We start from the raw sequence: 25,220 nt of genomic DNA on the forward strand, positions 1-25,220 counted from the left end.
CAACGCTCTCCTAAATCATCTAGTAAGAAGACTCTAGAGGCCTCACAAAAAGACTCTAGAAAAAGGAACTCTGGCTCTCCCCATAGAGAATCTGCACTGAAAAGATCTCAGTATCACTGTGAGACATCCGTACTGGAGACTCTGGCTTCTCAGTACAGTACTATGGAGGCTGTGGGTTCCTCAGGTACCATCAGTACTGTTAAGTCCCTAGGGTCTAAGGGTCTTGGCTCCAGCAGAGTGTCAGGACTCAAATAAGGCAGCAAGGGGAAAAACCTTCCTACATTTGATCAGTACCATTGGAGACAACCCAACAGTCCATACCTAATGCCTCAGTGCCACAGAAGACCAAGAAGCCAGCCAACTCCAAGCATGCCTCTGAGCATGTGAAACTTTTGGCATCGCCTACTTCCTCTACTACAAACCTCTCTGCTCAGGTTACCACATCAGTACGGATGTCTCTATTGGTGTCCCAGGAATTTAGATATTCCACAGACTTGACAGTGGTGAAGGTACCAGGCTCCCCACTTCTGGGTATTGATCCTTTATCGGTACTGAGACCCAGCCAATCTCTGGACCCTCTCTGGTATCACCAGAGTAACCACCATTTTCACCACCATGCAGAAGATGATGAGAAAATTATGGGGACTTCTGTTTGGTTTCTCAGATATCCATCCAGGGAAATCTACAGAGAGATGGAAGATATCTGAGAGAGACATCCTGAAGCTCTGTCTCAGTGTATGAACACCCTTGGATACCTCCTTCTATCTCATATGGTTCTTCTCAATGGGTGTACTGAGACCCCTGGGTGGCATACCACAAGCAAATCTCTAGAGTCTCTAGCCTTACTTATCAACACAATAGAGGTAGACAGTACCCAAACCACAGGAAGTGAGAGTGGATAAGGAGATCACACCACAAACTAACATTTCCTTTTCGTTCTCAGATAAGGTGGTCATGCCTCTCCCACTTCTCTAGCTGATGATTTCAAACAGTTCCAGGACCTCATTAAAAGAGTGCCTGACTCCAGGAGTCGGATACCAGATACCACTGTGGGAGGTCAAGGACTCGCAGCACAAACTGCTAGGTATTTTACAGAGACAAGGCGATTGAGGTAATCTCTTTTATTGGACCAACTTCTTTTGGTGAGAGACACAAGTTTTTGAGATTACACAGACCTGCTGCTTCTTCAGTTCTCTATAAACTCAAAAGCTTGTCTCTTTCACCAACAGAAGTTGGTGCAATATCTGTTGCTCCTTCACACCCCTATCCAAGCGGACAAGAGCTCCAACTGAGGAAATACTTCATGGAGAAAGTCATGAGACTTGAGTCAGATCCAGGCCAGGGAGAGCCCCCCTGAACTCTGGCTGCAGGCTTCAAGCAGCGCGCCTCTGAGCATGAGCTATGAAACCGAGGTTGGAGCAGATAAAGCTAAAGACCGGTTGTCTCGGGCTTCTCATGAGAGTAAGGGATACTCTCAAAGGCATAAAAACAGATCCCCCTCTAAGTTGGCTTCCAGGAGAATCATAGAAGATTAGAGTTGGAAGGGACCTCGGGAGGTCATCTAGTCCAACCCCCTGCTCAAAGCAGGACTAACCTCAGCTAAATCATCCCAGCCAGGGCTTTGTCAAGCCGCAGCTTAAAAACCTCTAGAGATGGAGATTCCATCATCTCCCTAGGTAACCCATTCCAGTGCTTCACCAACCTCCTAGTGAAAAAGTTTTTCCTAATATCCAACCTAGACCTCCCCCATTGCAACTTGAGACCATTGCTCCTTGTTCTGTCATCTACGACCATTGAGAACAGCCTAGCTCCATCCTCCTTGGAACCCCCTTTCAGGTAGTTAAAGGCTGCTATCAAATCCCCCCTCATTCTTCTCTTTTGCAGACTAAACAAGCCTAGTTCCCTCAGCCTCTCCTCATAAGTCTTGTGCTCCAGCCCCCTAATCATTTTTGTTGCCCTCCGCTGGACTCTCTCCAACTTCTCCACATCCTTTTTGTAGAAGGGATCCCCCTCTGACTCCTTCTGAGTTGGGTGAGTCTTCACATGCAGGACACAAAGACATAGGTCTGCCTAAGCCTCCCAGCCATGAAGGGAAAGTGCACAGGAACAAGGTTTCAGTGGTACCAACACCATTGCTGACTGTGACCTCTAGCAAGCCAAAGGACTGACATCCATTGGTACCAACTAAGAACTCCAACTGGAACTCTCTCTCTACCTGAGGATATTGGCCTGGCCCCATAAGAATCCACTGAACATTAAGTCTGTGGCAGTATCTGATCCAGTGGAACTGACAACTGGGATTCCTCGTACTGCAGGAGGGACTGAGATACATACTACCCCAGAGGATATCATCTCCCTCCTGGACCCTGTTCTTCTGAGGGACACTAACCCCGGAAGAGGGTACCACTTAAGGAGAAGGAGTTACTCCTCTACTCCTTCCATGAGCTAGATCTTCATTCCACTGGCATTGATGGACAGATCTGGCCTCCTCATCGGTTGAATTAGATATCCAGGACAAACCATCACCTTCCAGGGAGGTAAGCCCAGATTGGGTTTCCAGAGTTTCTTGGACCTGTTGTCTGACCAAACAGGGTTATCGTCCAAGAGATTGCTGGTGTCCAGTATCTTAGAGTATATTCCCTCCCCTGCCACCTCCAGCTCTTTGGCCCTTATTCTGACCCTGTTGGGGGGTCTATAGGATTCTTATGCATGCTACCAGGGATCCATGCACTCTATCAGAGAGTCACATTGTCCCTCTCCTTCTAGACAATAGCAGGAGATGACAGTTCCAGTTCTGCAGGCATATATGGAAGAAGATGATGACAAACCAGATCCGCCAGTACTGGCAGTACCAACAGGTGTATCATCTTCCTCACCCACTGAGGCAATTGTCCTATCTTAATAATTCGGATCAGATGACCAGAGGCAATATTAAAAACTATTGCAGAGAATGGTGTCAGAACTTCAGATCCCATTAGAAGAAGTTCACATTATGCAGCATAAGCTCTCGGATATCCTGCAGCCCACTGGACAAAGTCAGGTAGCTCTCCTCATGAATGAGGCCATTATGGAACCTGCCAGAGTGGTATAGTATGCAGCGGCAATGTGTATCTTTATTCCTAAAAGATCTGAGAAATGTTATTTAGTGCCTGAGAAAGGGATGGAATTTTTGTTCATACACCCTGTGTCGTAGGAAAGCTCAGGGCCCTCCTAAATTATGACTTGAGTGCGTAGTTCTTTGAGACAGTTTATTACGAGCAGCTCAGAGAAGTGTTGGTCACCCTAAGGCTCCTGAGGACTTCTGCCTTACAGACTCACATCACTAAGTTTTATACAGTATTCAGACAAAGAGAACAAAGAAAAAGATGACGTATTATGGTACATTTCCATTAGCTCAACCTTTTCTACACTAAGATATACTAAGGAATTCCTCCATATTGCTAATTGAACAGGGCCCCTGATTACCATAACAACTATCTTTGGAGTTAGCTAACGATGACCCGTTATCTTCAGACAGCTGCAAAAACCTGCAACATCTGCAAAATGTAGCACCTGTTCAAGGCTAGGAAAACTACTAAAAATCCAAGATGGAATCTTTAGCATACATGATGGAGTCTTAAAATCTTGATACAAAATAGAATATATAACTTGATATAAAAGTAGAATACAAAAAATAGAGTATATAAAACTTTTCCTTCCACACCTGTCTCCAACTCCCTAGTAGTACCAGCAGACACGGGAAGATCCAGAAAGCAACACCCTAAAAACATCACTGTGGGCCCGGGAGAGAAATGTCTGACTTTCTGGGGAGGAAGGTATTCATGTCCACCAATCTCCTTATCAGTATCTCTAAACTACCAGGTCCTGTTAGCGAAATATGGTTTTATTAACTACTCAAAGTTCCTGGAGGACAGGGCCCAATTCCAAGTCTTTTTTGAGAAGGGTAGACTTATGACTAAAACGTCATTGTAAGTAACAGTGAACACGAGTGATACCGCATCAAGATCTATAGTGACCGCAATAGTAATGCATCAAAAGTCGTGGCTCCAATCTTCAGGGTTCCCCAGAGAGGTTCAGAACACCCTTGAAGACTTGCCCTTTGATGAAACCAATCTCTTTAATTAGAAAACAGATGAGTCTTTTCACTCATTAAGACTCCTGGACAGTCCTCTGCTTTTTAGGCATTTATTCTCTGGTCCCAATGAGGAAGCATTGTAAACAGGTGTATAAGCCATGGCCTCTTCCACAACCTTTTTACCACCAACAACTATACGAACTGCCATGCAAGCATCAGAGTGTGCAGAGCTCAAGATTTGTAGCCCTAGCCACTTTGTCAACAGGCACCTAACCTCATCTACCAACTAAAGGTTACTTTTGATGGGACACCTGAGAGTTGTGACCTTACAATGATGCCACACCCACCTGTTTCCAAAGTCTGCTTTGGTGGCTACTTAGTATACTTTGCCCACAACTGGGGTAATGTATCAACCAAGTGGTTACAAGATATCATCCACTCTGACTGCACTGTCCAGTTTCTTTCCCTACCTCCTCCAAAGCCGCCTTCCCAGATCCTCTGCAGGGACCATTCTCACGAGGAGATCCTCTGATAAGAGGTAAACTTTCTCCTTGAGCAAGGAGCTATAGAGCAGCCACCTCATCATCAAGGGAAAGGGTTTTATTCAATTATTTCATAGTTCCCCAAAAAATGAGAGGATGGAGGCCAATTCTCAACTTTGTATTTGAAAATTAAAATTCCTCATGGTTACACTAATTCCTCATGGTTACAATAATTCCTTGGAAGAAGACACATGTTTTGCAGCTTTTGATGTGAAAAAGGCTTGTAATCATCCACATGAAAGTCTGTCCCAAAGAAGGTTCCTCAGATTTTGGGTAGGGCAGGAATATTGCCAGTGAGGGTACTCCTGTTCAGTGTGGGAACAGCACCCAGAGTCTTCACAAAGGTCTTCTCAGTGGCGGCAGCACAGATGAGAGGAAATGGCTACCCCAGTGAAACTCAGACCTCAGTGGTTCAGGAGCCAAATTAGCTATTAACATTACCCAAAAGAGCCACAGTAGTGTGAATTCATTGTTTCATTTATTATAGTACTACATATTAATATTTAAACAGTATGACGAGAAATATTTAGTTTATTATATGTACATATATATATATATATATATATATATATATATATATATATATAATTCTCTAACATTATTCTCACAGCAAAATGACTGACCAAGTATTATTATATTATCAACTACAATTGGTTAAGAACATCGTAAAAGCATCATGATTGGTTAATAACTTAGAATGGTTAATAATTAGATCACACAGTGTTTTAATATAATGTGCTGGAACAAGCCAATGTCTTTATTAAGACCATGATTTTTAGGCCATGTCTACACTACAGAGTTAAATCAACGATCATAAGCTGCTTTTATTACATCAGATGTGCACATCCAAATATTGCTTCTTATGTTGATGGAATGTCCACAGTCATTGCTCTGCATCGACAGAGAGCGTTGCATCATGGGTAGCTATCCCACTTTGCAACTCAGCACCGTCTATCACCCTCTGCTACGGAGAGCTCTGGGAATGGATTGTGATGCATCATGGGGGCATGCTCGCTGTCCCATGATGGAGTTCTTTCCATCCTATCATTCCATTGCCTCCTGACTTTGTTTCACCCTGTTTTTCAACAGCCCTTACAAACTGTGCGCCCGCCATCTCTGCCTGACAGCCTGGATCCTGAGCTGCTGACCAGTCTAGTGATGAGTGTTATGAATACAACAGTGCTGGACCTGCAGTATTTCATGAGCTCTGAAACAGAGAGTGAAGTGGTGTGCCTGCCTTACTCTGCCATGGAAACAAATAATTTAGGATTACTGCTGGCATTCATGGAATAGGTGCACATGGCGGTATTGGGCTCAAGAAACAAGTACTGAGTAGTGCAGGGGTTCTCAAACTTTTTTTGCTGGGACTCCCTTTGCAAATATTTCAGGCCGTGAAAACCCCCGCCTCCAAAAGTGATGACCTCCCCTATGCCATGCCACCCTTACCACCATGCGTTGTGACGCCCCCCCCATAATAACCTTGTGACCCTCTGAGGGGTCACGACTCCCAGTTTGAAAACCCCTGGGATCACATTGTGATGTGGGCATGGGATGACGAGCAGTGGCTGCAGAACTTTCAGATACACAAATCAACCTTCCGAGAACTGTGTGCGGAGCTCGTCCCAGCACTGCGGCACAAAGACACCAGAATGAGAGCTGCCCTCACTGTGGAAAAGTGAGTGGCAATCGCTGTGTAGAAGTTGGCAATTCCAGATTGCTGTTGGTCAGTCGCAAAACAATTTGGAGTTGGAAAGTCCTCCCTGGGGGTTGTGGTAATGCAAATATGCAGAACCATGAATCCATAAAATCCAGTGCCATCTTCCTGACTTTCAGGAAGGGAATGGAGGTTTAAGTCTTGAAGCATGAATGGTGATATTCACTATAGATTTTTGCCCTAGCTAATATAATTTCATATACTTTTATTTGTAATGTCTAATTCTTTTTTGAATTATAATCTTGTTGCTTTAATGTCTTCAGTCAGTGAATTCCCTCAGGGGTCGGTCCTGGGGCCGGTTTTGTTCAACATCTTCATTAATGATCTGGAGGATGGGGTAGATTGCACCCTCAGCAAGTTTGCAGATGACACTAAGCTAGGGGGAGTGGTAAATACCCTGGAAGGTAGGGATAGGATACAGAAGGACCTAAACACTCTGGAGGATTGGACCAAAAGAAATCTGATGAGGTTCAAGAAGGACAAGTGTAGAGTCCTGCACTTAGGACGGAAGAATCCCATGCACAGTTACAGACTGGGGACTGATGAGCTAGGCAGCAGTTCTGCAGAAAAGGACCTGGGGGTAACAGTGGATAAGAAGCTGGATATGAGTCAGCAGTGTGCCGTGGTTGCCAAGGCTAATAGCATATTGGGCTGCATTAATAGGAGCATTGCCAGCAGATCGCGGGAAGTGATTATTCCCCTCTATTCGGCATTGGTGAGGCTGCATTTGGAGTAGTGTGTCCAGTTTTGGGCCTCTCCACTACAAAAAGGATGTGGACAAGTTGGAGAGAGTCCAGTGGAGGGCAACAAAAATTCTTAGGGGGCTGGAGCACAAGACTTATGAGGAGAAGCTGAGGGAACTAGGCTTGTTTAGTCTGCAGAAGAGAAGAATGAGGGGGGATTTGAGAGCAGCCTTTAACTACCTGAAAGGGGGTTCCAAGGAGGATGGAGCTAGGCTGTTCTCAGATCTGGTAGATGACAGAACAAGGAGCAATGGTCTCAAGTTGCAGTGGGGGAGGTTCTAGGTTGGACATTAGGAAAAACTTTTTCATTAGGAGGTTGGTGAAGCCCTGGAATGGGTTACCTAGGGAGGTGGTGGAATCTCCATCTTTGGAGGTTTTTAAATTGCGGCTTGACAAAGCCCTGGCTGGGATTATTTAGCTGAGGTTAGTCCTGGTTAGTCCTGCTTTGAGCAGGGAGTTGGACTAGATAACCTCCTGAGGTCCCTTCCAACTCTATGATTCTATAATTCTACAGACAACTACATGCTTAAAAAAAAACATTTTCTTTTATCAGTTAAGAGATCGTACTTAGGATTGCACATATAACCTTGATTATGCCATTTCCTGATTTTTGAGTGCTTCACTTTGCAACCTTAACATTTAACATTTAACATAGTTTTAACTTTCTGATTTTTTGTTTTTAAAAGAACAAATTCTTATAATTTGGAACTTTGCTAGAAAATAGTAAAATGATGTTTAACACAAGCTTTTTATTCAAGGAAACGAGTGTGCCTGTGGCTGCATTGAATGAGGAGGCAAGGCTCCCATTCCATATGTGCTCTATTGGGGAAAATTTTAATACTCTGTATGCATAAAGTATATTTCTTTAAAGCCATATAATTTTGCTAACTCAAAGGTCATTTGACCACTATGTAGGGTTGCCAAGCGTCCAGGATTGTCCTGGAGTCTCCAGGAATTAAAGATTAATCTTTAATGAAAGATTATGTCATGTGATGAAATCTCCAATAATATGTCCAACCAAAATTGGCAACCGTTTTCTGTGCAAAATTGCAAACTTCTACTCCAAATTAGAACTGTTTTAAGCTGTGGAAACGGAGAGAAAAACTCTCTGATAGGTTCAGTTTGGGATACAGGGGGGTTAAGTGAGACAGTGATGATTCTGGGGGTTTGCTTAACCAATAAACCCTTTATTTTATAATAAACAATTCTATCCTTATAATAAACAGTTCTATTTCTATAATAAACAGTTTCACAGCAAGCAATTACACAGCAGACAGTGATAGCAAAGGGCAGGAGAACTCTGTGCACGAAAGGACAAAATGTGCCACCCAAGACTTTAGCGTTTTGTGATCTCTCCTGGATCAACGCGTGGCTGCCAGCATGTGACACTAGGGTGCCCGGTTTTGGAGTTCCCCAAAGAAGTTACAAGACAAACACAACAGAAAACAGTTAATCCATACTCACAAACATTATATACAGGTATACTATGCTGGCCAAATTCAGTTGCCATTTGCTTTAGATACTGCAGACGGGAGAGAGCCACTGTGAGTGATCAGTTCACAGTGAAGCGGGCTAGTGAAGATGCATCAGCCCACCAAGCTGACAAGACCAGGCAGGATGCCAGGTGGATTCAGTTCCTCTCTGCCTTCTGCCACCTGGATTTGAACTTTTATAGTTTCCCCTGGTCAGCAGAGGCTAAGCCCCATTGGTTGCTATTTGCTGCATGACCTTCTAAGGTCATGGCTCAGAGTTTAGCCAACCAGGTGCTCCTGATTTCCTGGGCAGGTATGAACCAGCCAACCAGGTGATTACAATTATCCTGGGCAGTTGCTGACCATGCACCAGCAGGTGGGGTCACTTCATTTCTTTATAAGGAGACAGGTACATGCAGCTCATGCTGCTGAGTCAGCCCTCCCTAGGCTGCCTCTTTATCCATGGGGGGGCAGTGCATGTGGTGCTGCAGACGCCACTATGCAATTCAGTCTCCACATAAGCCACTTTTTAAATAATAGCAAGTATGTGTTATTTATTTTACCCTCTTCATAATCAAATTGTGGAACTTGTTTATGGTCTAACTTAATCATTCACACTCAGGTGGATGACATCATCATCATACAGGGTGAAAATTGAAAAGGCCTTATAGAATGAAAGTTCTTAAGCAATCTTCACTGTAGCAATTGCTGTGTGATCCAGCTTGTGATGAGTGCAATACATATATCCAGTGGGAGAGCCATGGAATAAGTAGGATTTTGAACAGTGAAACTAGCCTCAGACTCAGTAGAGCAATTGCTGATATGCCACTTCCCACTATGCCACGTGTGTGGCACAACCTATTTCTTTCCCAGCTGCAGATTAGTTTCTAAGAAAAGGTTCTGTTAAGTCTTCCTCTCTCCCTCCCTGTGCCAAATTGCAAGCAATCTCATGAACACTGCTGGAGAGTTGCTTATCTCCTTTGGCAGTCAGAACATTTTATGTTTAAATGTGAAGGCAGTCATATGTAGAATTTAGTATATAAATACCTGTGAAATCATGGCTCAATTCTAGAGCTGTTGTGTGCAGAAAGGGAACCAGTAGCTCAGAGAAATGTTGTTTTTAATTAAATAAACCACCCCACAAAATTACCATTAGTCTTGTTAACTTCATATGTAATTTTTCACACTCCTGCATATGTTTGTGTCCAGGATGATTATTGTGATTTGTAGTTGAAACTACAGAGAACAATTATGTGGCTTATTTGTAAATGGAGGGCAAAGGCAACATAATGAGTAAAGTTTCTAGATAGAGCCAATGCAAGAATTAATAGATTTTAATTTGAGCAAAAATAAATTGCGAATTCCATGAATGATTGAATTAAATGTGTGTTGTCTTTTTCAAGTATCCATTCCTGTGGATGGTTGGGACATTACACCCACGTTTGTCTGTCTTAAGTTAAAGAAACTAATATACTATGCATATTCAGTATTGTGTTTAAAATGTCTTAAATTTATTTCAAAGCTACGTTTCTTCAAAAAGGGTAAAGTCAGTAATTTTTCATTCAAGTACTATACTTATCTGTCAAAATGACTCTAACTTTTAACTTTTTTTTTTAAACTGTTGGTACAAAAAACATTTTCCCCAAAATACCTTTGTAGTTTTTCTATAAGATCTGAAGGTCTCTTAGTGTTTGTAATGTTAGTGAATGAAGCCTCTCAATACCACTTTGAGGTAGATAAGTATTGTTCCATGCTTTACATCTGAAGGAAATTGAGGCACAGGAAGTTATGTGACTTGTACAAAGTCTCAACAATTATTTGAAGGAGCTGAGAATAAAATCCAAGTCCACTGATTCCCAATTATGCACCTTAAACACAAAGCCATTTTTCTTTTTTATTTTAACAGGTGATTTTTTTTTAAAATGTAACTCAAAAATAGCTTTAAAAAATTAAACTCTTTTAAAAAGACTTATTGCCTCAGACTAAATAGAGCTTTTTGTTATGAAAGTTAAAAGCATCTGAATAGGGGATTAGAATGTAAATGCCATTTCAACCTTAATTGTGGATCAACACTTGGTCTACTCTGCTGAGCTGCAGTGGAACCTTTTTTCTATTTCAGGCTTTGTCAGTAAGTTTTGTGGTGGAAGAAAAAAAATCATGTGATAAGAAAAGCATATTCCTTTCATTAGGACCTGGAAGTATGAAATTATAAAGTTAGCAAGTTGTTAACTAGGTGTAATATGGCCTGCATGTTTTCACGTCAGACTTCCATATTTCGTATTATCTTCCATTAGGTTTATATAATGTTAAAATAGCCCTGGAAAATGTTTTAGTAAACTGAGGGAGATATTGTGCACTCAAGAAAGTGACTGGAAGTTGGGACTCCTGCGTTCTATTCCTGGCTCTTTAAGTAACTGACACTGTGACCGTAGGCAGTTTGCTGTGTTGTTGTAGACATGTTGGTCCCTGGATATTACAGAGACAAGGTGAGTGAGGTAATATTTTTTATTGGACCAACTTCTTTCTATTTTATGCACTGTGTTTTTATTTTTCTCTTAGTATTTTAAATATATTAGATAGCGTAGGTAGTATAGTTAGTGTAGGGTTTTTTCTTGTTTTTACACCTTTTAAAAATTAAACAAACAAATGATCAAAACACTTTTCCGATTAGTATTAGGGACTAATTTAGCCGCTATGTTAAAACGAAGTCCCAAGAATTAAAACTTGCGCCTTCTGCTATGTGAGTGTTCCACGTTATGATGGTATGTTTGGTGCCTTTTTTTTACGTGGGAGATGGGCACATCCCTGACATACGCTCAATCTGTTGCTCCTTCTCCAAGACAACATAGAACATAAGAAAAGTCTGTCTTAAACCTTTTCTCCTGGAGGCCTCAAAGAAAGCCACCTCAAAACTGGAGGAAAAAGGGGCTGCTTAAGCCTAAACAGGCTTTCTCAGTTAGTGGTATACTCCTGATTCTCATAGAAGCACTGCACAAAAGGTCCATAAAGCAGTGGGTCCCAAAAGCAATGCCAAGAGACAAGGATCTAAAAAAGGTGGAATTATTTGACAGGAAAAATTGTTCATCTTCAAATGCTTCAGTCAAAATATGATTACCTCTGTTGGGACAGGGTGTCATAATTTGAAGAAAAGTCCCTCAACAATATAGGGAGGAGGTGAAATCTGTAGTGCCCAAAGTAAAGTTGGTAGCTCGAAAATTGCGACAGACTTAAACATTTCAGACATGTCATCACATTCAACGGCCACTTCCATTGCTATGTGCAAGGCTTCATGGTTCCAATCTTCACAAATATTGAAAGAGGTCCAAATAACAATTGAGGACCTCTCATTCAAAGATGTGACCTGTTTTATACAAGAATTGATGAAGCCCTGCATTCTCTGAAAGATTCAAGAGTCATTGTTTGTTCTTTGGGAGTCTGCAGGCCAGATTCCTCCAAGTTACTCTAGACAGAGGTTTTGTACAATTCTAACCCACAAAGATCATCAGAGCCACTGAGGAAGAACTAGAGGTGCCAATGCAGGAAGACTTGTGGCCTCTTCCATCTCAATTGCGTATCTCATATCCGCCTTGTGGCAATGAGTTTGATTCATCATTGAGAGCCAAACAGAACCTTTTGGAGGAACTATCCCCTCCCCACCACATCCCTTTGGCAACCACCTTTTTTATTTTTAAGAGCCCTGGAATTGGATTACCTCAGACTAGTGGGTTTTAGAAATTATAGAAAAGGGGTATTCCATCCAATTTTAATCTCATACGCATCTCCATCCCCATCCCTTTTCAGGGATCTCTCCCATGAGATGCTGTTAAAAACAAGAAGCAGGCTTCCTTCTAAATCTCAGAGTAGTAGGGAATGAAGTGCCCCTAGAGTTAAGGAGGGATTAGATTTTACTCTCATTATTTTCTAATTCCAAATTAAAAAGGAGCTGGTGCCCAATTCTAGATTTAAGACACCTCAAATTTGGTCTGCCATTTCAAATTCAGGATACTAACTCTGGCTTTTTGTTTGAGTAGTGTCCCTATGGATACTCCACTCTAGGTGCTGTTGTGCCCACTTGATTGGAGATTTCTCATAGCAGTATCTGTTTGGCCCACTCATACGTGCTAGTCAGCCTCATTGTTATATAGCATTGCACGGGCGAACTGCCCTAAGTTCCCTCTCAATTGCCTTGGCCTGAGATGGAGCTCTGGTGGTTGTCCCTGTTAAGATTACCTCAATTGTGTCCCAGTTTGTATTCTAGTAGTTAGTTTATAGTAGTTCTTAATATTAGTGTAATTAATAAGTAGTAGTAGCAGCTTCCTAATTTAAAAAGATATTTTTTTTCATATATATTACATACATAGGTATTAGTTAGTAGATAAGGTAGTTCTAGTTCACTGGCAGGTTATGCCTGGTTCTCCCAGTTTCAAACGTCTGTTGTGCCAGGAGGCAATCCCAGTAAGTGATGGGCACTCCCAGTGCATCCATTGCCTTGGGGAATCACAAATTGCACAGAAGTGTAACTTCTGTCTGCCACTGAAATCTAGAGCCAGAAAAAACAGGGAGATCAAATTTCATCTCCTCATGATGGAGAGCTCGCTGTGCCTGGCTTCTGACCCAGGATAAGGGACCTCTCCTTTACACCAGTCTCCAAGCAAGTCTGGCAAAGAAAGTTACTGTGGGAGAGAATGTGGTTTGAGGCTGATATTAGAAAAGGAGACTTTCTTTATAAGATTTCAACAGCTTCAGAGAACAAAGGATGAGGAGAGTTTCTGGAGATAATGTGTGAGGTGGGAGGCTGGTATGGGGGAAGCAAAATAAAATATATATATTTACACTATTTGGTATAGTTAAAGTAATATCCCTAGATTAGATGCAGTTATACTGGTATAAAGATGTTCTACCATTGTCTACACAAGGAGTTCTACTGGTATAACTGTTTTGGTTTAAAAAAATGACACTCCTAATTGAAATATTTATATCAGTTCCAAAAAAATTACAGTTCTAACCAAAATATTTATACCAAATCAAAAATTGTATGTAGACCAGGCTACATTAGTTCACCCATCACTAATATTCAATATGATTTCTGTAAATATCTTAAGGTTTTCAAGTAATTCATGTGCTAGAACTCATTAAAATCTAAATATAAACCAGGGAATAAATATGATATTTGATTTCAAAATGGGTATATTGTATGTCTAATAGCCAAGCAATTAGTCTGAATAATCTGAGAGGAGAGTTGCAAAATATATTTGTGGGTTGATTGCATTACTTGTGCAGGTAATGTCCAGTTTTAATTACTATGATAAATTTATCCAGCTTTTAATTTCTGCCACTGTTAAAATACATGCTGAAATATTAACTATTCCCTCCAGAGAACTTGAGGACAAGCATAGTGCCTGTCTTTGAAAAGGGGAACAAAGAGGACCCGGGGAGACCAGTCAGCCTAACTTTGATACCTGGAAAGATACTGGAACAATTGCTAAACAATCAATTTGCAAGCACCTAGATGATAGTAGGGTGATAAATAATAGCCAACATGAATTTGTCAAGAACAAATCCTGAAACTAACCTAATTTCCATCTTTGACAGGATTATTGACCTTGTGGATAGGGGAAAGCAGTAGATGTGTTTTATCTTGATTTTCATAGGGTTTGTGATACAGTCCCCCATGACATTTTCCTAAGCAAACTAGGGAAATGTAGTCTAGATGAAATTACTATAATATGCCTACCCTGACTGATTGAAAGACAGGAGTCAAAGTGTAATTGTCAATGGTTCACTATCAGAGTGGGAGGGCATCTCTAGTGGGCCCTGCAGGGGTCTGTTCTGGATCCAGTACAATTCAATATTTTCATTAATCACTTGGATAATGAGGAGTGTAGGCTTCTAAAATTTGCAGATGACACCAAGCTAGGAGAGGCTACAAGCACTTTGGATGATGGGATTAGAATTCAAAATGATCCTGATAAAATAGAGAATTGGTCTAAATTCAATAAAATGAAAACATGTCAAGTGCAAAGTACTTCACTTTAGAATGAAAAATCAAATGCCCCACTACAAAACGGAGAATAACTGGCTAGGCAATAGTACTTCTGAAAAGGATCTGGGGGTTATAGTAGATCACCAATTGACTATGAGCCAACAACATGATGTAGTTGTCAAAAAGGCAAATATCTTTCTGAGAGACAAGGTGGGTGAGTATTGTCTTTTATTGGACCAACTTCTGTTGATGAGAGAGACAAGCTTTTGAGCTTTCACAGAGCTCTTCTTCAGGTCATCAGTATCATTCTTGGCTGTATTAACAAGAGTGTTATATGTAAGACATGGGAGGTAGTTAGTTGTTCCTCTCAACTTAGCACTAGTAAGGCCTCAGCTGGAGTATTGTCTCCAGTTTTGGGAACCAGACTTTTAAGAAAGATGTGGACAAATTGGAGGGATTACAGTGGAGAGCAACAGAAATGATAAAAGTTTAGAAAATCTGACCTATGAGAGAGGTTAAAAAAACTGGGTACGTTTAGTCTTGAGAAAAGAAGAGTGAAGGGCGACTTGCATACAGTCTTCAGATATGTTACCAAGGGGATGGTGATTTTTTCCATGTCCCACTAAACTAAAGGAAGCACAAGAAGAAATCAGCTTAATTGGCATCAAGGGACATTTAGGTTAGAAAAATTCCTTATAGTTAGAAATAGTTAAATACTGGAATAGGTTGCAGGTTGTAGAATCCCCTTCAATGGAGGTTTTTAAGGAGAGATTAGACAAACACCATCAGAGATGATCTAGGTGTATGCTGCCCTTCAGGGTGTGTGTGGGGGGGGGGGGGCGAGGTAGATTAGCTGGCCTCTTGAGGTCTCTTCCAACCCTATCTTTCTATGATTCTACTTTTACCATATGCTTTCATGTCGTTTCCATTAAAAAAAAATTATTATCTGTTCTTACATTATATAACTGAAAGCTTAAACTAATCTCTTATTCATAACGCCAACCATGTATTTTCTGCAGCCTGGGTGAGTTCTCTGTCCATGGGAATGATTTTCTTCTGCTCTCCGATAGTGAGTGTATTCACAGACATATTTGGTTGTCGAATAATAGCCGTTGTTGGAGCTGCAGTGGGGTTTCTTGGACTCCTTTTAAGCTCTTTTGTAAGGTAAGAATTCTCCTTTCTTCCTTTGATATTATATTTATGATGGCAGGTACTCTTGCTATATTCATTGTCATCAATGGATATCTTGTACTCAGTAATGTGTAACCTGCACCCACTCAGTGTGGTGCTTGTCCTCCTCAAGTAGTGGCTAGCCTAAACAGAGATTCATGAATCTGCTCCTGGCTTTGAACTAACAGAGCTGGATCTTTTAGGTCAGATCAGCAGAGGCTCATGTTTTAAGAAGCAGAGGTCCCAATTTCACTCCTCAGTGCCAACAACTCAACTAGAGGCATGGCATTATGTATGCAAATCTGTGTTAATATGTTAACTGTGTTAATTTGGTACATATTTCTAATCATCATTCCATCTTAATTAAGCATTTTTGTGTCTAAGAATACCTTGTTACTTTCCTCTGAAATCAGATTCAATTCTTCTCTGTATTCCCTTGATATCATCCATTGTGATTTAAAAATGAAAGAGGCAGGTGGAAGGAAGTGAATTTTTAAAGATAGCATATTAGCCCATTTGAACTTTCCTTTAGCCTCTAAGGGGCTCTTAAATGCCCCAGAAAAGAACTTAATTCCTGCTGAGAGCAGACAGCTCCCTAATGTGGGGCTTTCAGTATAATACTGTTCTTCAGTCTGTAAAAGGAATTATGCCTATGATTTAATCAAAAGATAGATGAAGGCATAGTTTAGATGTAGAAAAGTACAGTATGTATTTGCTCTAAAAAGTAAACTTGATGAAACTGTTAAATGTGGCTGTGATTTACTGATTGCATTACATCTGTTCTTTTTTATATGAAACCTATCCCTTAGGAGGCAAAGATATAGAATTTGTGTATGCAGGAGAAATGTTTTACTATACAGTATGTATGTTGTGTGTATTTGTTAACTCTTTCAAAGGAATCTAAGGCTGGAGATATGATTTACCTTTTATAAAAGTGGTTCCAGTTTGTTGTTGTTAGATTATACCCCTTCTGGTGCTTTATTACTTTCTCTTTAATTATTTGCTCCGTTATTCTTTACTGATGACCATAAAAACTAATCAGTCTTCCTTGTTTACTGTTTTTCTTATCTTGCTGCTGTTGGTTACCTCTCATAAAATATGGGTCATAAATTGATCTGCAGAGCTTAGAGGAGCAAACTTCTTATTATGGGTAGTACATTGTGCAAGCATTCCGTCTCTCACACACACTCTCACTTTTCCCCACCTCAGGTACATTATTAGTTAAACAGAATTTTCTGAGAAGTTCTGCAGTTCCAATGAATGTTTAAAGAGGTCTGCTCTGGCAAGAAAGAGGTGACACAGGCAACTTTATGTCCTAGGATGAAAAACAGATCAGTGTTATGCACTCATTATTAAACTGTTCAGAAAAAATCTGTTAAGTACTGTTATAATGAACCTACTTATTAGTAAAGATTTAAAATATATTTTAACTGCTAAAATTTTATTCAGAAATGGAATGAAACTAGGGCTGAGTACAATGGCCATGCAAATGATCACATAATTTATCTGTTTTTGCCAATATGCTTCACACATCCACAAAACTGGTTCTTCAAGTAATGTCCCTATGGGTGCTCCATTCTAGGTTTGCTTGTACCATGTACACCTTTGATGAAAGATTTCTCATAGCAGTATCTGTTCGGCCTGTGCAGTTACTCAGTCTTGTGCTCCAAGCTGTTTTGATAAAGCACTGCATGGGCAAACTGCTCTTCTCAACTGCTTCAGCCTGAGACAGAGCTTTAGCAGTTGTCTACACTTAGTTTTACCTCAACTGTGTCCCCTTAGCTCTTTTAGTAGTTAGTTTATTATAGCTGTTCTTACTAGTATTTAGTAGTTAGTATTTAGTATTGGTATTAGCTGTAGTAGTTTTTAAAAAAATCAAGCACCTTTTTATATATAGCTTTTAGGTAAACTCCCAGGAGGGGAGAAACTTTCTTTACTGGGAGGGCATGCCCAGTTCTCCTGTTCTCCTTTCTTTACTGGGAGGGCATGCCCAGTTCTCACAACATTGCTTATTGTGCTGTGAGGCAATCCTGCTGAATGATGAACACTCTCAGGGCATCTGTTGCCTCAGGGAATCTCATATTTCCCAAAAGTGCAACTTCTGTCTGGCATTAAAATCTAGAGCCAGAAAAAGCAAGGAGAACAAACTGCAATTCCTCATGATGGAGAGCTCATTGTGCACTGTCTCTGACCTTGGTCAGGGAACCACCCCCCTGTATGCTGGTCTCCAGGTAAGTTCACTGCCTCCACTCCACTCCACTCCACTCTACACTGCTCTGCTCTGCTCAAGGGCATCTGAGAGGAAGATCCAAGATTTCTCTCATAAGACTCCCAAAGACCGAGTCTTGAGTTCTCCAGGTAGGGAGAACTTCTACCTCCAAAAAGTCATGGTCTCCAGCAACTCCTCCCATTGCCCTGCCCATTGGACCCATTGCTCTCTGACCCGGTACCCACGAGGCTGCTGGTTGCTCAGGTGCTGAGGGTACAGTCAAACCTAAAGACTATAAAACCCTGCCTTAGAGAGATTATTGGTACTATCACTGGAGTGAGGCAGAAAGAATAGTGCTACCTCTTCTCACCCGATACTGAAGAAGCCTGCCTGGGGTCTATCTGGACTCCCTTCTGGATGGTCAAGATTCACAGTACTGTCAACTGCTTCAGCCATTATCACTTTGGTGCAGGCCTTGGATGTGATACCACATCCATTCTTGGTACCACAGGACTTTCACTTTCCCCAAGAGCTTGCTTGTATCCAAGATGCCTGACTCAGCATTTCTTGGCTTCGATATACTTTTGGTGCCAAGGACCTCCAAATCTCAGGACATTTACGTGGTACCAACAGTTTCACCTCCTTTTCTTCTGGTGCTCCACCACCACAGAGTGATTTGGAAGAGAAGGATTCTGATGAAGATCTTTCCTAGTCTGCCAAATATCTGTTCAAGGCTCTCTTCTTCATTCCTATAGATGCTCTTTTCCAGAGGTCTCTGAGGAGATTCGTATCACCTGTGAGAGATGGCTACAACCACCATCTCACTGGTATGAACACCCATGGATACCTCCACCCATGGCGTATGCACCACCTCCTTAGCCTTACTGGGACCTTTAGATGGCCTATTGCTAATTCTTTAGGGCCTTGAAAACCACCTGTCACAGAGATAGACAACCTTCATCATTCTCCCTCTCTAGGAGACCAGAAACTCAGGAAGAAATCTTTGAGGACTAGAAAGCTAGAGCTGATGAAGGTGTCTCCCCATCAGCCAGCATCTCTTCATCATCCCTGGTTGAAGCGGTTATGCTACCTCCTCCATCCCTAGCAGATAATTGCAAGTAGTTTCAGGACATTATCAAGAGAATTGCAGATTCTTAGCAGATCGCTCTTGAGGAGATCAAAGAATCACATCACAAGCTGCTTCATATGGCTTCATCTACCTGTATTGTCTTGCTTGTTTATGAAGCCCTAATGGACCCGCAAAGCTTATCTGGCACACCCACAATTCCACCTGCATGCAAGAGTGCAGATAAGAAATATTATGTTCCAGAATTTTCAGAATTTTTATTCTTTCATCTCTCTCCTAGCTCCTTGATGGTTGATGCAGTTAACAAACGTGGGAAGCAGTATCACATTAAATCCACGTCCTATGACAAGGATCATGAACGCCTGGTCCTGTTTGGAAGAAAATCATATTTGTCAAGTACTTTACAATTCAGAATCTCCAATTACCAGGCTGTAATGGCAAAATACAATCATATAAATTATACCAAGCTGAACTCATTTATTGAGGATCTGCCAGTAGAACACAGAGAGCAATTACAGGCAATTGTTCCAGGCCAGCTGCTCACCAGAACATCTCTGCAAGTTTCCTTTAGACTGCTGATACTGCCACTCATTCAATTTCTACATTGGTAGTTATGAGGAGAGCCTCTTGGTCCCAGCTCTCAGGATTTACAAAGGAAGTCCAAAATACAGTTGAGAACTTCCGTTTTGATTGTACTAAACTGTTTGCTGACAACCCGGACAAATATCTGTACACGTTAAAGGACTCCAGGGCTACTTTGTGTTCTCTTGGGATCTATGCACCTGCCCACAAGAGAAAGTTTCGTAAGTTTCAGACAGCGCCAAAATTTTGTCCTACCCAATTCTTGAGCTCCGAAAGATCATACTAACCACAATGCAAGAAACAGAGGTTCTAGAGAAGAAAACCTTTGACCTTGCAGCTTTCCACCTCCAAGCACTGATTTTGATGGGGTGCTCGAGGATCCTGAGTTACCTTCTCCATTCTTACCAGCTGCATTGGTTCACCTGCCTCCTCCCTTTGGCAACTGCTTTTACTACTACTGCCTTGGGAGTCAATCACTATGGACAAGTGGATTTTGGAGATCACAGGATACTCCATGCACTTTACTTCTCTTTACTACCTCCCCTCCCTTTCCTTCTTCAGGGACCCCACTCACAAGAACCTGCTATGACAGGAAATACTCTTTTCTACTCTTAGTTGCTATAGAACCGGTTTCTATGCAGCACAGAGGAAAGGGGTTTTATTCCAGGTATTTCCTGGTTCCAAAAAAGAATGGCGGTTTGAGGCCCATCCTAGATTTCAGGCTACTCAACACCTTTATGAAAGCACAAAAATTCAAATTGTGACACTCACAGCAGTAATTCCAACAATGGACCAAGGGGATTGGTTCTCAGCCTTCAACCTTCAGGATATATATGTCCATATAGCGATCCACCCATCCCACAAAAGATACCTATGTTTCACTGTCAGTCAGGACCATTTTCAGTACAGGTTGCTCCCTTTTGGCCTATCATCTGTCCCAAAGGTCTTTTCAAAGGTCATGTTAGTAGCAGCGGCACACCTCCACAGAAAAGGAATTCTGCTGTTCCTTTACCTTGACGATTGGCTTCTGAAATGTCACTCACTGGATGTAACTTCATGGGCAATTTGCAAAGTCATAGACCTCTTTCTCAAATTGGGCCTGCCATTGAACATTCAAAAATCCACCTCGATCCCTGTGCAAAAGTTAGAATTCATAGGTGCTCATCTCGATTCAATAGCAACAAGAGCCTAACTCCCAGTGCACAGCTTCATGGCCCTATCCAACATAGTTAACAAATCCAAATCAGTCCTCAAACCCTGGTTAAGAACTGTCTTCAGCTATTGGGGCATATGGCAGTTGGTACTTTTGTTATACACCATGCAAGATTGCTAATGCGATATCTTCAAGGGTGGCTCAGGACTGTGTATTCACTAAACAGACACAGTCTAACTACACTACTTTACTCATGGGGCTCCCAATAGGCCGAAGGGAAGAGCAGTTAATCAGTAGTGGTGTTGATCCACTACAAACTTGAGAAATCTTCTGTGATCACAGAAGATAGAGATATGAAAATACATGTCCTTTAAGTCAAGGGCAACATACCAATCATCTGGATCTAGGGAGTGAATGATGGAGGCCAGGGAGACCATGTGGAACCTCAGTTTCCTGAGATATTTGTAGACCCCCCCTTGGCCTTTGAGATTAGGAAATATCAGGAGTAAAACCCCTTCCCTCTCAAGTCTTGAGGAACTTCCTCTAAAGCTCCCAAATGTGAGAGGGTTTGCATCTCCTGGTTGAGAAGCTACTTGTGAGAAGGGTCACTGTAGAGGGGTGGGGTTGGAGGGAAGGGTGGATGAAAATTGGAGGCTGTACCCACTGTTATTGCTAAGTACCCAATGGTCTGATGTTGTATATGACCATGTTGGGTTGAAGGATGACAGGCAGTCCAAAACAATGTAAAAGGTACATCATATCTCCAGCCTTAGATTCCTTTGAAAGAGTTAACAAATACACACAACATACATACTGTATAGTAAAACATTTCTCCTGCATTCACGAATTCTAAATCTTTGCCTCCTAAGGGATAGGTTTCATATTAGAAAGAACAGATGTAACACAATCAGTAAATCACAGCCACATTTAACGGTTTCATCAAGTTTACTTTTTAGAGCAAATACATACTGTATTTTTCTACATCTAAACTATGCCTTTTCTATCTTTTGATTAAATCATAGGCATAATTCCTTTTACAGACTGAAAAACAGTATTATACTGAAAGCCCCACATTAGGGAGCTGTCTGCTCTCAGCAGGAATTAAGTTATTTTTAGGGCATTTAAGAGCTCCTTAGAGGCTAAAGCAAAGTTCAAATGGGCTAATATGCTATCTTTAAAAATTCACTTCCTTACACGTGCCTCCTACATCTTTAAGTTGCTCTTGATGATATCAAGAGAATACAGAGAGGAATTGTATCTGATTTCAGAGGAAAGTAACAAGTCATTCCTAGATGCAAAAATGCTTAATTAAGATGGAATTATGATTAGAAATACGTATCAAATGAACACAGTATTGAAGAGAAGATTTATGGGACAAAAGGGACTGAAGGGAAGACTTGCAGGAGTAGTGGCTGCCATGTGAGGGTGTAAGCCTTACAGCACTAGGGCTTTGCTTCTCAGGAGTTTAGAAGTGCTGATTGATAGCCATTTTCTTCTGTTCTCCCACAAGATAGTGATCCAGCCCTTTCTCTTTTGTTTGACTGGGTCAACCTTTGCTTAGGAGCCATACAAGAAGTCTAAATTAGCTGCCACATGGAGCTTCCAAATGTGGAGGAGTATGCAAGAAACTCATGATGAGGTCTTAAGTATTTGGCTTACTTAACTCCTTAAAAATAACTTCCTCAATATCTGGAGTAAATAAATTTTCATGGTTTTTTTCCCCCACCTGAATACAATGTGCATTGGTTAAGTACTTCACTTTGCGATAAAATGTTAGAACTATTTCTAAATTGAAGGTTATTGAATGACTTTTTAATATGTTAACATTGCTGCTTAATTACTAGTTTGCCATGTAATTCAACACACAGTTTAGTTGTAAGAGACCACATAGAATACAAGGTTCTGAATACAGCTATTTACAAAAGATTAGACTGCCATCTTTTGGCAGAAGGAAAGGAACAAAAAACATTAACAAACACAGATAAAATGGATTGTGCCATTGGACTCTGCAGTTTGCTTTTAATATAATAATTCCAAGACCCACCGTCCCTCCCAGTACATCAATCAATGTTTATTGCAGCCCAATACCATTGCAACAGTAGTTGCCCTCTTATGGCTTGCCTAGACTAGGGTAAAAAGTGTATTTTAAAAACGTTAGCTAATACGTTTTAACTAATACATTTTAAAATTCTTGGGTTCGCTGCCATTGGCTATCATGTTTTAAAATACAATTTCTCTGTCTGCACTATAGTTTTAAAAAATTTTACTTAAAATGTTTTGCAAAATGTATTTTTTATCCTAGTCTAGACAACCCCCAAAATTATAAGAGCTTCGTATTTGATTTTCTAATAGTTCCACAGAATTCTCTGTAGTAATCCTTCTTTTGTGTTGCAGCTGTCTCAATCACCTGGAGATGAAAAGATATTTTCATTACTTTGCTTATATTCTCTTTATTAATTAGATCCGTATTCTCTGTAGCAAGCATCTTTTTGGTGGTAGCCTAACTTTATTTGTGCAGTAAGAGAATTGCCCTGTTCTCACTTCAGTTGTATTTCATGGTGGATGTTAGTGATGGAAATCTCTGCCATGAAGAACAAATTTTAGTACTGCTTGTTCCTTATATAAACTGGAGTGAGATTGTCATTCTCTTTTAATGGATGTTTTCCTATTACTTTTTTGACCTGTATTATACCTGTTTATGTAAATATAAATGCTGGAAAACACTGATGTAGAAAGGTGAAATAACTTTGAATATTTTGTTATGGTTAAAGGGATGCTGTCAGGTGAAAAATCACAGGTAACAAAATCTGACCAGTTATAGAAAACCCATTATATTAAAATTTGAAATAATTTTCTAGTTTTATTATTTACTATTAATAGTGTTACTTGCACTATTGTATGTTTCTTGTGGATCATAAAAATAGACATCCAATTCCCTTTTTGGCTCTCAAGCATTATCGTAATATTGCAAAGTTTGGGTTCCAAGCACAGCAGAGATACTTAAATCCAAACAAAACCTTATTTTCATTGGATTTTAAAAAAACAAAACACAGATGTTACTAAATTTATGTTTTGGGTCTAACTTGAACTGAGGACATCTCTTGATGAATATTGTGTGTCCTTTCAATCAGATCTGGTCATTGAAATATTATGAAATATTTTCTGATTTACCCACTTAACTGTTGTGTGCTTGAGTTGATAAAATCTACTTGTACAGTAAATAAGTATAAAATATTAATATTTTATTCTATAATCACATATTTGGAAGATTAACTCTCTTATATGTGACAGCTGAATGTGCATGTACACAGTGTTGTATGTAACATACTAATGCGATTTTCAAACTTTTTTTTCTTTTGATATAGCACCATTGAACCTCTGTATTTCACCTATGGAATCTTATTTGCCTGTGGTTGTTCATTTGCATACCAGCCATCCTTGGTCATTCTGGGGCACTATTTCAAGAAGCGCCTTGGACTAGTGAATGGTATCGTCACTGCCGGCAGCAGCTTGTTCACTGTGTCACTGCCTTTCCTTTTGAGAGTGTTGATTGATTCAGTTGGCCTGTACAACACTTTAAGGGTCCTGTGCATCCTTATGTTTGTTCTGTTCCTGGCCGGCTTCACTTACAAACCCCTCATTTCCCGTGCCAATGACAAAGAGGGTGGAAAGAAGGGCATGTTCAGATTTCCTCCTGCAAAAAAGATTTTTAGTTTCTCCATTTTCAAGGTTATGAGTTATCGAATCTGGGCTTTTGGAATCCCAGCTGCCCTTTTTGGATACTTTGTGCCTTATGTTCACTTGGTAAGTGCACATCTTTTGCTATGTTTGGTTTATTTAAAAAAATCTATTCCCTTTATATTCTGGCTAAGAAAATCATTGGTAATAAGAATATCTAACATCGAAGTTGTCCTGTGGAAGATCATGTGGCTTGCATTCTAATGTCTGCAATTGGGAGGCGTTCTAGCTGTCAATCAGAACCTTTGCCCTCATTTAGTCTGAAGCCAGTTTAATTTTCAGTTCTTCATTTTCTCCCCTGAGGTTGTGTAGAGGGAAAAAGGAAAAATATTTCAACTGCACAAGGAAGCCTCCGAATAATATTCTATTTCACTTCAAATGAATTTTGTAGTATTGACTGAACAAAATTGTTTGCTTTTTAGGCCTTGAACAGTAAACATTGCCAATTATACTCTTTATCAGAGGTGGGCAATAATTTTTGCAGAGGGGCCACTCCATGAATTCTGGTAAGTCTCACGGGCCACATGGCACTGGAGCATCAGGCAGCTTTTGGCCAGTCATTACCCAAACTTTCTGCTTCTGATCACATGACTGGAAGAAGGAAGTTCGGATAGCGACTGGCTGAGAAACTAAGCTGCCTGATGTTCCAGTTACGTTGGCAACTGGAGTGTTGGGCAGCTTAGTGATTCTTGGGTGGTTGCTTCCTGGAAGCAGGAAGTTTGGATAGCAGCTGGCTGAAAGCTGCCTACTTC

General features: G+C 40.8%; 1 protein-coding gene across 1 annotated transcript in view; it reads left to right on the forward strand.

Annotated features, from left to right (window-relative positions):
* Positions 1-25,220, forward strand: part of SLC16A10 (solute carrier family 16 member 10) — a 146,168-nt gene that overhangs the window by 70,142 nt on the left and 50,806 nt on the right. The window contains exons 2-3 of the mRNA XM_067546603.1: positions 15,549-15,693; positions 24,096-24,534. Coding sequence (XP_067402704.1) covers positions 15,549-15,693; positions 24,096-24,534 — 584 coding nt within the window. The remainder of the gene's footprint in view (positions 1-15,548; positions 15,694-24,095; positions 24,535-25,220) is intronic.

The sequence above is a fragment of the Emydura macquarii genome, unplaced genomic scaffold, assembly GCF_026122565.2.
Source record: "Emydura macquarii macquarii isolate MOO-44397 ecotype Brisbane River unplaced genomic scaffold, CSIRO-AGI_Emac_v2 contig_1146, whole genome shotgun sequence".
Classification (NCBI taxonomy): Eukaryota; Metazoa; Chordata; order Testudines; family Chelidae; genus Emydura; species Emydura macquarii.